Raw genomic sequence first — 13944 nt, 5'->3', positions numbered from 1 at the left:
GTGATGGGTTTGTTCTTAAAGCATGTCACACATCTGTAGATGATCTTTCTACACTTATTTCTGCCATTGAGTGGCCAGAACCTTTCTTTGCCTTACCTGATGTAACAGTGATTGTGATCCTAAAATAAAGTACTTCAAATGAAAATGATCTAAAATAATAGCAGTTAAATGATGTTTACTAGGTAAAACTATAGGGTGTTTACTATTAGCGGGTAGGTCCGAATAGGACAATCGTCTGCCCACTCTAATCAGACCCATGTTATCAAGAAACACATTCAGTGATGCTAATTTACTTTTAAGGTTTACACACTTACCTCTTTTCAATTGATTTATTTCTTTTCGAAACTCACTTTTTTGGGCCTCTAATAAAATATATACCTCAGCATCCTTTATCTCTTCTAAATCAAGTACTCCATACCTCCTTACCTGGGGGTTCTTAAGATTATGGATAAACCTGAAAACGAAACTTACAATACGAATAAGTTTAGTATAGTTAGAAGACAAATTAAGAATATCATTAAAGAGGTTTAGTTCATTACATGCAATTAAAACTAAGTTAGAATCGTTATGCAGTTCATTGTCCTTTTTAAGTTCATTTGGACACACTTCTATAGCAACTTCAAGTGGTAAGTCCTGATGAGGAATCTCTGAGCATGTTAGAAAGTCACAGCATGACCACCATTTGGAACAGTTCACAAGAAAGTCAGTTTGAACACCACATGTCATAACATCTGCTGGGTTCTCTTTTGTTGAACAATAGAACCACTCTATCGGCTGTGTTAACTTCCTAATCTCGTTAACTCTGTTGGTGATGAAAGATTTCCATTTGGTACTGGTACCTTTAATCCAGCATAGCACTATTTTGGCATCAGTCCAATAAAATATTCTCGAGGATTTCTTTTGATCGAGCAATTTTTTTTTTTCACTTCAGAACCTAAACGCACTGCTAGTAATGCACCAAGTAATTCAAGACGAGGTAACGTAATTCTTTTCACAGGTGCAACATGACATTTTGATGCAACGAAACTTGCAGAAATTTCTTCTTGCTTACGCAGTTTTACGTAGACAACTGTTGAATATGCCTTCTGACTAGCATCTGAAAAGCAGTGGATCTCTATGGAATCTGCTTTGGGTTTCAAAATGAATCTTGGAACTGCAATTTTACTTAGATGATGACACTCACAGCACCACTGTGCCCACTCTTGACAGATATCTGTAGATAGTTCATCATCCCATGTCAATTTTCGAACCCAAAGTTCTTGTAGCAAGAATTTAAGTCTAACAGTAAATGAAGTTATTAACCCAAAAGGATCAAAATTCTTCCCTGCAGTGTTCAAGAGGAATCGTTTCGTATTACGCTTATTCTTAAAAAATTCCATCAAACTGTCTGTCTCTATACTCAGACCGTCTTCATTTGTATCCCAAAACATTCCCAAGATCTTAAGTGTCTTGTTTGAGTCATTGATTTTATGTGGATGGATCTCGAACTCTTCTTCTTCCCATTTCCTCATTAGCTCAGGATCATTGGATACCCATTTCCGCAAGTTCATATTTGCTTCACTCATAATTTGTTTAGCGTTGCGCGATAAGCTTAGAGCCTCATCTATACTGTCCTGTCCAGTAATAAAATCGTCAACATAAACACAAGAATTCAATATTTCAAATACATCTGGCTGCTCATCTCGATATTTTCTAATGTGTTCTTTAATTGTTGCAGCCAACAAAAATGGACTTAATGCCAAAATTTACGTGCTTGAATCTATATGTCACTATTTTTAGATCATTTAATTGTGTGTTTTCCACAAACAGGAATCGCACTGCGTCTTGATTCTTTTCTGCCAAAGCAATCTGCAAAAATGCTTTTTCCACATCTGCTGAAATTGCAACTTTATTTAATCGAAAATTAATTAGCAGAAGGACTATGTTAGGATTCAAATTTGTCCCTGTCCATAGACAATCGTTCAGTGATAACTGCCCGAACTCATGTGAGCTGCCATCAAACACTATTCTAATCTTTATTGAAGCACTGGTTTTTCTAAATACCGGTTGATGTGGTAAGTAAAAGACTGGTTTACCGATAGGTATATTTCCATCTGACACTTTCTCAATAATACCTTGCTTGAGATAATCATCTAATACTTCACTATGTGTAGACAACAGTGTTTTGTCATAATTTATTCGCTTTTCGAAAGTTTTTAATCTATTTTCCGCTACTCGATAATTATCAGCTAATCACTCCAGTCCCTTTTCCAAGGTAAAGTAACCTCATAGCGACCAGCTTTGAAACAAACTGTCTTATTAAATATTTCCAATGCTTTGTCTTCGTCATGACAATAAGGATCATCTTTAATTTTTGATAATTCTAGTTCGGAAAACATTTTCAATTCACTCTCTGAATTATCATTTATTAACCCACAATATGACAAATTATTTCATCGTGAATCATTTATATATCAAAACACACTATTTTGTAATATCAAGCGTGTGTGAGGAACATAGATTTTACCAGCTCGTAACATATCATAAAATACTTCCGCGCCAAGCAACAGGTTTACTTTCTATGGTTTATAAAATTCCAAATCTGCTAAATTCACCTTCTCAGGAATCACAAGGTTACTAAGATAAACTTTGCGAGAGTTAAACCTGCTATTTCTGGAATTACCAAAACCTCTAGTTTCCTTTTATACGTTTGTTCCTGATTACAGATAAGGGCAACTGCTTTTCTTTTTATCGTAGTTGAAATACCTGATATACTGCAAACCAAAATATTTGTCTTTTCCCTTTTTAAATTAAGTATATTCACTAATTCAGTGGTACAAAAACAAGAAACACTTCCACTATCACATAACGCTTTCACCTTAATTAAAGTTCCATCATTAGTCTCAAGGAATACAAAGGTAGTAGATAAAATCACGTTTTTCCCACTGTTAGTACCTGTAGCGGCTGTAAAGGTTTCGTTTTCAGTTTTACCTTGAACTGCAGGGGCATGTACATTTAGCGCATTGCTGTTTTGATCACCCAACTCCTGATCTGAAGTGTCTGCTCTTTCTACTGTGATACCAACGGAATTATTTTCGTTTTGATAACATGAAAGAAAGCTATGTTTTTTCTTACACTTTTTGCACAAGTAATTAGAACGGCAATTTCTTACACTGTGCAAATTAAAACAACAAAAACATAAATTCTGTTTTTTCACAAATTCTACCCTTTCTTTTACACTTAATTTCTGAAATTTAGGACAATTAAAAAACCTGTCATTGCTCAAATTACATAATCTACACGAATTCTATGTATGTTTTTCATTTGCATTAGAACAATAGCAGTAACTCTGTGTGTAACTTTTTGGTGTTAGGATCTAATTTTTGCCCCAAAATGTATGCAAATACATTGGAAAAAAACCCTTTAACACTGATTTAAAACTTCTAATGATCTCATGCATTCATTTGTAAGGTCAATTAAGTTTAATATTGCTGACGCAGACTCATTTTGCATAGGATGCATATTCATAAATCGTTTTAGATGAGGATACACTTGTTCGCGGTGATTAGAGAACTTTTCTTCTAGTAATGAAAAGGCTAATTTATAATTAGAGTCAACTATGGATATTGATTGCACAATACGATAAGTATTTCCTCTTGTCGCAGATTTTAAATACTGTAATTTGACTGCATCTATTAAAATAGAATTTGAATCAACACTTGCTAAAAAGATATCTTTAAATGAAAGCCACTCATGTAAGTTCATGCAAACCGAAGGCTCTGATTTAATTTCTTTGGAAAGTTTAATTAAATTACAATTTAATTCAACATCTACATTTAAGAGAATATCGTTAATCTCTTCTTTCTCTTTTACATAATCATCAATACTTTCTTCCGTACATAACCTGAACAAAGAATCGAAATTGAAATTTATCTCTGTCTCAAGCACTTTAAACTTATTCTTCAGTACTTCTAAGTCACTTCTTTGGACATTTTTGCTCGCAACCTTTTGTTTTAACTTTGTTAACTGTGTTTTTAATGTACGTTTTTTTTTCGCTAATATTTCCTTTAGTGACAAATTAATTAGTAAAAGTCAATAAACAAATAAAGAGCTTCAAAAAAGGGGAGGGTACTTACTCTTTTGTTTCTACAGAACTTCAATCTTGAAATATCCAAACTAATCCTACGTTTCACAAACCCGAAAGTAATATCACAGTCTCATAAACCTCATTAGCTGTTCCGGCTCTGACCGGCCAAAAACATGAATTGACTTATTCTATTTCCCATCGATAGCTATATATCACAATAAAATAACACCAGATTACAGAAAATAACATGCTCAAACTTTCAATACATTTATTTTTCATAGCGACACTCTAGCGCTAGGTTTCTTTCTTACAGCGCAACATATGAATCGCAACTTCGAATGTACCACAAAAAACCAAGTTTCTCACAGAATACTTCAGCGCCAATTCTGGTGGCGCATGCGCTATTAGTTAAGATTTTGCTCTGTCACCAAGTATTTCTCAGCTAATACAAAACAACAATATTTTTCAATAATATATCCGAATAATTTTGTTCAGAAAGAGCACAAACATAGCTTTCTGTCCATTGCTCCTTTAAAAATCCCATTTTGCATGAAATGAAAATTGTCAAATAGCAGGCGATAGCTTACACTTTCAAAAATATAGTTGCAATTAAAAAAAAAAAATTCCCAAGCAGGCAAATTTATATATATATATATAGCAAAGCAAAGTTGTTTAACCATATAATACTAACCCTTTACATTTAGTAAAGATTTATTTGCTGAAAGACAGAAAATATTCCACATTCAGTTACAACTGTATCTTAAATACAAAAGAATGTAGGTATTATAACTGAGTGATATTGGAGCCAGTGGTGCCAGGTTTAGAAGTTACGCGTGCATTTCATTGTTGTGTGAGTAAAGTTTAAGCAGATTAGCATTCTAGGGTTAAAAAATGTGCGAACAGCCTCTGTATATCAATCACTGACTTTAGTAAATGCATATTGTATTCTTTGTTGTAAGTCAAATAGTTCTTGCTGCATATGATGTTTTTGTAAGAAAGGAAGGAATGAGTACTCAACTGAATTACGTGCTAGACCATCTCATATGTAAGGCAGTTACTGCCTTCTGTTTAAGTACCAGGTATGGCTGCCTGTCAGCCCATCATTTATTATTTAGAATAGCCTCTCGCCCACTCATACCTTTTGTATGGAGATGCATGGTAGGTCTTCCATATTGCCTGTCCAGGCATTACTCTTTACTTGTGTTTGTCTCCCCCCTCTCTTTTTTTTTAATTTAAATTTTTATTTGTATTTTTTATGTTTCATATTTTTTACTTTTAAGTCTTCCTCTTTATCTCTCCCTAGGGACTTTTGTTTACATTTTAAATAAAAGTAAAATAGTAAATGCTCTTTTACAAAGTCAGTAATTTGAATTTTGTTTGTATTTTAAATTTATTGATCATGCATTCTGAAGAAATAGTGTAATGCTGATATAACTACTATGCATAAAAAATCCTGCACATAATGCTATGTATAAAATATCCTGTTATACATGTTGTGCGTGTAATAGTTTGCTCTTCTGTTTTATTTCAGTAATGTATGTTCAAACCATATATATACATATAGCTAATAACATGTATAGATAAATAATAGCCAAGCTAAAATAGTATGCAAAATACTGTAATGAATGTGAAGTGATGTCAGAGCTTTTGAATGAATACAAAACTTCAAGAGAATAAGTAATTACATATTTGAACTCTTCTTTATGTGATTGTTTTGCTTAATTTTATGACTTAAAATTTATTTATTGTAGTTCTCGTTTGAATGCATGCCAGAAGAAGCGGATTTTATCCCAAGCAAATTTATATCATACCCACTGTCAAATGAGTAATGGACCAATAGTTCAAACAAAGCAAGAAATTATTTCAGATGATGACCAAAGCGCTGCATTTCTGCGAACTCTTCAAGCTTCCTTGCCTTGTGGTCAGCAGCAAGCGACTCCAGTAGCTCTCACATCTGTTGCAGTGCCGACTTTGTTGTCTAGTCAGTATACTGGCTGTTATTTGAAGAACAATGAACGATCTGTGAAAAGCCCTTTCTGTGAACAAGAACAGGTAAGCATATGATGAATCTCATAAATTGATAAGTTATACATTAAATCTTACTAAACAGGCAATTCATGTCAATAGTAATCTCTGCTACTGTCAAAAGTCGTTAATTCGGACACCCATAATCCGGAATGATCTATAATCCGGACCTCAAAGCTAAAAACTTTCTGTGCATGCGCATAGGCGTTTACGCGTAAGACTTTTACAACTGCGCATATGCGTGTGAACAAGCGCAGAATACGTTTTCGCGTGTGCGTTTAATGTATAACGGACGGTATAAGCTAAAATTATCTAATTATCTATTTCAGTTAATGTTGATGATTGCGTTGTTCCTTAATCTTCGAATTGGATCCGGCTTATTATTTTTTGCAGACTGTAAGAGCAATTTTATAAAAGTTTTTATAAAAGTAACCTTGAACTTTTGATTATGTCAAATAGAATTTGACCATCAAATGATTCTATTTCAATGTCCATCAAACAAAAAGTGGAATTGCTCAAAAAAAATGGATAAAGGCATATCCTTTGTTTATCTAACCGTTCCAAGATCTGTTTATCAATTTCACGCTGCTCTGCGTGGGGGGAGGGGGAACGTGGCGCACAATGAACTGGAATTTGATCTGTCAGCACTATCGTTATCTTCAGGGCAGATGTTTTTATTTTATTTGGCTTATAATTCCTTATTAAATGTAGTATTTCATCTCAATGTACTCCGTCTTTGATATGATTTAAATCAAATTCCTCATCATTATAAATATCAGGAATACAAATCAAATAGTTTTCTGGTTGCAATTTTCTAATTTCGGCTATGCATAATGTATGCTTTACGCATGCGCGCGTTGAAAGAAATGTTTAATAAAGTAAACAAATAAATATTAAGCTTTTTTTTTTGTAAATTTTGATACCCTTTAGATCATAATTGCTCATTATTTTATAAATTATGGTTTCATATTTTTAATTTTATAATTTCTGCATGCTATCTTACCAGATTTAAACTGATGATCTATAATCCGGAAAAATCGATAATCTGGAATCACCGAAGTCCCAACGAGTCCGGATTAAAGACTTTTGACTGTATTATACAATGCACTCTTTATTTTGGTGAAAATGATGGAATATTCATAGAACAAATCACTGTTTTATTTATATTATATATATACAGGATGTCTCCACAGTTCTAAAAATTTAGCTCTGGTTGAGTTTCCTAGTAACTAAGCATTAGTTCAATTCCTAGAACTTATAGGAAAGGTTTTTCAGCCAGGGACAACTCTTGGCATGTTTATGCAGCCGTGCTATGGAATATTGTTTAATCCAATTCAGTTGTTTAACTGATGCAGGTACGCTTTTTTTAGTACTGTTTTTGTAACCATAGAAGATGTGAAGAACAGCCATTTTCTTTTTGTGGAAAAAAGGTAGCAAAACTTCAGAAATTGATCAGCATTTGCGAGGAGTGTTCTATTCCTACATTTCTGTTCCCACATTCGAAAAAAAATCCTTATGGAGTGTTGGATTTAAGAGTTTAATCATAAATAGTCTTAAAATAGGTAGATGGACAAAGCACCAAAAAGATTTTTTGATAATGGCTTGATTAGTTTCCACTGAGATTAGTATTTTCAACTAAATGGGGATAATACTAAAAAAACAACTGAAAAATGCAATGCATTTCATTTTTCATGAGCCAAATGGTCAGAGCAGAAGGTAATAGAAGCTGATGAGACACTCACAGTTTTGGATTTGAATCCTGGGTAATCATTTGTAACTTGAGAATGTACCATAGAACATTTATAATGTAGAATATTTTCATAAATATGCATCCAAAAGTTTTCTCCTGAGATTAGTGGTTGAGGTTCTTTGATTTAATTCTTCCAATGTTATCCTGGCCTGAATCATTATGGCAGACAACCCTTATGTGCTTTCCCTTAATCAATAAATAATCCAATTCATCATTAAAGCATTAATACTCCAGATAATTGTATTATTATATATTAAATTATTTCACAATCTTATTCAGATTCTAAAATTTTTTAGACATGCAGTAATTTTTAACTTTGTGGTTTTCATAAAAAAAGGTCTGAAGTTCAGAAATATTTTTAGGTCATTTACTTCATTGATAGGCAGTTTATTGTATGAGATATTACAAGCTAAACAAAAAAAAAATTGTCAGTTAAAAATTAAAAAGATTCTAAAGATGTTAAATGGTTTTAAAAAGTATTAAAAGGTTTAAAAGTATTAATTTTAATTATTAATGATTATGATTTTTTTAACCCTAAAAATTATGGTTTGTATGTGCAGTTTTTTTATTGAAATTTATTCCTTAAAATCACCATGGCTTGTGGAAAAAATCAAAAAAAAAAAAAAAAAAAAGTTTATATTGGTTTTTGAGAATTTTGGAAAGTTGGAGGCATTTCAAAATTAGTTGAATGCTGATTTCAGATTTTAATGATGTCTTCAGTTTGTGTTTATTTTGATTAATTATTATTCTAGCAATTTTTTTTCTACAACCAAAAAGAATCCCTTCCACTTCCCTTTGGCTATAGAAATTTTTAGGAATATCCATATTGTCAAATCTGAATAAAGTAATGAGTGTCTCAGAATTTTAAATTTCTAAAAAAAATATGTTAAATTGTATTTGTCTAATTTTGCTTCATTTAGGTGTGCCTAAGTGATTCCCTCCCTGTTTAAAAATGTTGTCAACTTTTTTAGTAAGTTTTCAGTATTTCACATGTTAGTCTGATTACTTTTTTGCCCAAAATCTTCAGGTGTTTGCTCTTTATAGGTATGCATATAATACTGAATTAATCAAGAACTTCTCAAGCAAATGAAGAACTGTGTTCAACTACATGCTTTGAAACAGTTTGTGTATATATATATATATATATATTGTACTACCTTAAAAGGGAAAGTGCAATGCTTGTCATCCAATAGTATTAGAATAAATTTTTATTTTAGATAAAATTGTGCAGTCTTTATAGTTTATAACTCTCTTCCTGTAGTGCATCTTTATTTGAATATGTAATTTTTTTGCTGAGTAAGTGTCAAATTTAGAAAAACGCTAGCCTTCTTTCTCAGAAAAGTATATTTATCTGATATTAAAAGGTAATTTGTTTTTAATTTTGTGAATTCTTTTCATTATTGGAGTTGTAATTTTGTAAATTTAATCACTAAAAATTTAGTGAAGTAATTTATTTTTCTCTAAAAGTATCAAATGAGCTTATTATATTTATTGCTGTGGGTATTTTCATGGTTATCTTCTCCTGTGTAATGTATATGTGAGCCTCCTCTTTTTTTGGGGGGGGAGCAGAATCTTCAACTAAGAATCTTCAAACAACCCTTCCCTTAAGCAGCTTGCCCTTTTGTGCTTTGCCATATTCAACTAACTATTGTATATGTTGCTATTTCAGAAATCAAATGTTATAATTGGAAACAGTGAACAGTTGTCTGTTCATGAGGATTTAACTAGAACATCTCAACTGGCTACATCTCTTCATGTTTCTCCTGTACCTCATATCTCTCAATCTCTTTATTTGCCTACTAGTCAGACTGATATTTACAGGTAAGTACTTTAGCTAATTATTTCGACTTATAAAAGTGTGTGTGCTGGTAATATAACTATACATAAAAGAATTATACAACTCTTCATTTTATAAAAAGAATTTATGTGACTCAAAATCCTTTATCGGGCACCTTTTCTCTCTGTTCGTCTCGGTATATACACACATGTATTTAAAAACAGTGTCTAGTTCTCATGGAGCCAGAAACTATTTTTAATAATGTTGACTCATGCACACACTGAGATATAAGGTGTAAAAAGAAGGTCCAGTTAACTTGAAGTTTAAAAGTACTGTAATAATATTGATATACACATGCACATATATGTAGAATCATACCTGCCAACTTGTACGAATTTTTCGTAATTTTTACGAAAATGCGTTTATCTTTACGATTTTACAATCGTAATCCATTTTTTACGATTTTTTTTCCTTTTTCAAGTGTTTTTAGTGATTTTTGTCGAAATTTTAGAATTTTTCGCCAATTGCATCGTGTTTTACCACCAACTACCGACTACTTCGAATCCAGTAACCTGCGGTTTCTCCCATGGAGGTAGGAAGTAAGAAGGAGTCGCCCTAAACAAGTTTCTCCGTACCCTGAAGCACCGGCGATCCCTACGTGGTGATCATTGGGTCATTTACCATTACCAAAACATTGGGTCATTTACCATTGAGTTCTATGGGATTTGACGCGTTCGAGTGTAAATATTTTGTAATTACATCGCAAATATACATATAAATGTATATATTTTCTTTTTCTACAACACTTCAGTGTCCTAAGTATGTGAAAACAACATATTTTTAAACAACATTTCATTCTGAACGGAATTAAATGCTATACTTTTCACAGGACAGTTTTCTCAGAATGGTTTAATTTGAATGAAATATTTTCACAAGTTTTTGTTAATTACATTAGAAAAAAAAAATTAAGGTAATTCGATTTTATTCGGTTAAGGTACAAAAATTAAGATCAAAGTTTATTGTATTATTAATATTAAAATTATACATTATTTCTTTTCTATTTATAGAGCTTCTTCCTAAAATACTTTCTTAAATATGACATGATTTTTTGGCTTCTTTTAAATCGAAAAATGTAAGTCAATTTATAATTAATGCTCTATTCGGTTCATTTTAAATTAGAGAATTATTAGGAAAATAGTATTTGACTTTCTCTGAACATTTCTAAAAGGGAATAAAATTAATTTTTTTTTTTTTTTTTAAGTATTATTTAAAACTTGTAACTGAGTTATTATAAAATGTAAAGGGAATAATTCTTTTAATTATACTTATCAGATTTTTTTTTTTTTTTACCCTTCATTTCAACAATACATATTCCAAAACTCTTTATTACGTTCTTAAGTGCGCATCTCATAGCATTTGCTTTACAATACCTTTTAACAGATTGCTTTCCAATACGAACAATTCTTGCTTAAATAGTTTTACAACGTATATGTCAACAGGATTTCAATTTATGTTTACAATTCAATATTAAGGTTATTATATATTTAGATAACATTTATAATCATTATAAATTAGATATTTAATCATTAGATTTCTTCACAGTACTATCACAGTTGTTTATAAGTGAATAAATTCTTCATTTCAAATACATTTATAAATAATTTAATGAATATTTAAGTATTTTGTCAAAGGCAGATACATACTTTTTGCAAGCACATGCATAAATACCCATACATATTTCCTATTTATCATTTCCGGCATGTGCAAATCTTTAATTTCTGTGCATTCACTATATTAAGTAATTTACACTAATTTAGCATACACCTGAAAGTTTTACATAAAAAATATATATGAATATAATTTGAATGAAAATTATAAGTATTATTTTTAATACCCACTCAAAGGTCAGTTTTTCTTTAAAATTCCCCCACGATGGCATCTCTCTCTTTAGGCAGATAGCCCTTGCATGCGTTACTCTATTTAATAAAAACTTAATCTGACCTATGCGCCTAATTACAAATATTTTAACATACATAATTTTATATTTACATTTAGCCATCAAGTTTCAAACTTTTCAAATCTTCTAGAAAATAAATTTTGGCAGATCTCTTTTAGCAATTTTCTTAAAATCTATATTTTTGTAGTGCAACAGCTTAGAATTTTATAAAACAAATTCATAATCAAAATCGCTGTTGTTAGTTATCGAAAAATAACCAAGATGTGATTTTTGCGTAAATGTCAGTAAACTATACAAATTGCTATTATCCATCACACTATGAATGTTTCTTTCATGCGAGAGTGTCCCTTTTTCGATTTCTATGGAACTGTCGTGTGTCGAAATACTATCAGAATTTTGTCAAGCGAGCTTCTGAATGTAAACAAAAAACACCCCGTCTGGTGACCCAAGCTTCAAAGCAGTGCTTCACTTCTAGCGCGGAATGGCCCCTCCTCCCTTTCCTACCTCCATGGTTTCTCCCAAGTCGCCGCTAAACCAGCCAATCCAATGCGCTGAACTTGTGGAATTACTCAGCTCGGATTCAGCGAGCGTGGATTGTCGCATTCTGTTTTTTTCTGTTTTTTGCACGTGCTACAAATTTTCTTAATACATCGTTGTTACGAAATGAGTTTAAAAAAAAAAACGTATTTTCAATATTTTCGGCTGCCTACAAAGCCGAATTTCCAACAATTAAAGAATCCTTCAAAGGAAATAACTGCATTTTGCAACGTGTGCGTGTGTGACTTCATAATAAGTCACGGTGGAAGAAGCGACATTGTGAAGCATGTTAAGTGTAAAAAGCATGAAGTTAATGCTTCGGCTTCGACTTCGACAACGTCAAAGAAAGTGGATGATTTTTTTTTCAAATTTGGCTACAAATTCGGATGCCGATGTCATTTTGGCAGAGTATTTGTTTACTGCATTCCTCATCGAACACAACGTGCCACTAAGCGCTGCGCTGGTCAACTTTTCAGATGGATGTTTCCCGACTCCAAGATTGTTCAGAAATATCAAACCAGGGAACTTGTAAATTCTTTGAAAGATCATGAGAAAAAATAATTTTTTCAATGTGTCAGAAAGTACTTTTCCTCAGCCTGTGATTACATTGTAAGGAAGTTTCCTTAGCAAAATGAAGTTCTTTTAAATGCTGAAGTGGCAAATTTGAAACAAATTGAAAATTCATCGTTTGAAAAGATTCGTTTTTTTATTGATAAATTTCCATTTTTGTTAACAATTAAAGAAAATGAATGCCATAATGATGCTTTAGATGAACTACAGAACCAATTTTCTGCTGCACAGTTTGAAGACTTTGCCAGTTCTGGAGAATATAGACTTGATGTCCTCGTTGGTACCTTAAAAAGAATAAAAAGAGCTGATGGAACACCAAAATATGATACACTAGCAAGAGCTTTATGTGCTATTCTCGTAATTCCACACAGTAATGCTGAGTGCGAGAGAGTCTTCAGTGTTGTGAAGGAAAGCAAAACTATGTTTCGTTCTTCAGTTTCACCAAAAACTCTAGAAAACATTTTAATTGCTAAATGTTATGAGGAAACTAATTGTTTCCAAAGAATTTTTGGCTAAAGCCAAAAAATGCTCTCTAAATTCATTGCAATAATTTTTTTGTGTAACATTAAGTTCTTGTTTTATGTTTCCTAATAAATTTTTTAGTTACTACTTAATTGAGATTTACTAATGTAAGTACAATTTTCTTTTTTCTATTCGTATAAATTGTTTTTTTTTTTTTTTTTTTTTTTTTTTTTTTTAATATCAAAGCATGATATTAATTCTTCGTGTTCTTCTGAATTTGGGGGAGAAATCTTCTGAATTTTTATCTTTAGAGGTTGGCAGGTATGGTAGAATCTAAAAGCAATATATAATATGCATGGAGTCCAGAACCATCTTTAGGTTATATCCAAGGGAAAATAATCTGCCTTCAGTTTTAAATAATTCTAAATAGCTAGAATTTTAAGATCTAAGAAAATTGTTTTTAATTTTATACCTCAATTTGCTTCCTTTATATTTTTCTTTAAATACATGTGTAAATGTAACTATTTTAACAGACAGACAAACATTTTTTTAAAAATCAGATTTTATATTAAGCCCAAAAGAGCTTTTTTTAACGTTTGTGTGTTACCTTTATTTATTAAATATCATGTTCTTCACACTTAAACCATAAAATTCATTTCAACAGCAATATTACAAAATAATTTTTATTTTAAAGAGCACATCTTCAGCAAATCCGACTCACAGTCTTACTTGCCGGAGAAAAAATCCCCACCCCCGATATATTATCGGTAATAAAAGAAATTTCAAATTTGGGCTTCCAG

The 13944-nt window shown here is 31.7% G+C and overlaps 1 protein-coding gene across 12 annotated transcripts in view; it reads left to right on the top strand.

Moving 5' to 3' along the window:
- The window catches only part of LOC118186693 (homeodomain-interacting protein kinase 2-like), a 270441-nt gene that overhangs the window by 247627 nt on the left and 8870 nt on the right, over nt 1-13944 (top strand). For all 12 annotated transcript variants that reach the window (XM_085821621.1, XM_085821618.1, XM_085821619.1 and 9 more), the window contains 2 exons: nt 5818-6118; nt 9511-9662. In XM_085821621.1, coding sequence (XP_085677747.1) covers nt 5818-6118; nt 9511-9662 — 453 coding nt within the window. The remainder of the gene's footprint in view (nt 1-5817; nt 6119-9510; nt 9663-13944) is intronic.

The sequence above is a fragment of the Stegodyphus dumicola genome, chromosome 8, assembly GCF_044657685.1.
Source record: "Stegodyphus dumicola isolate Sdum_Otavi_A_Nest chromosome 8, ASM4465768v1".
NCBI lineage: Eukaryota > Metazoa > Arthropoda > Arachnida > Araneae > Eresidae > Stegodyphus > Stegodyphus dumicola.
Note: the sequence above shows the minus strand (reverse complement) of the source record. Positions and strands in the feature narration are given on the sequence as shown.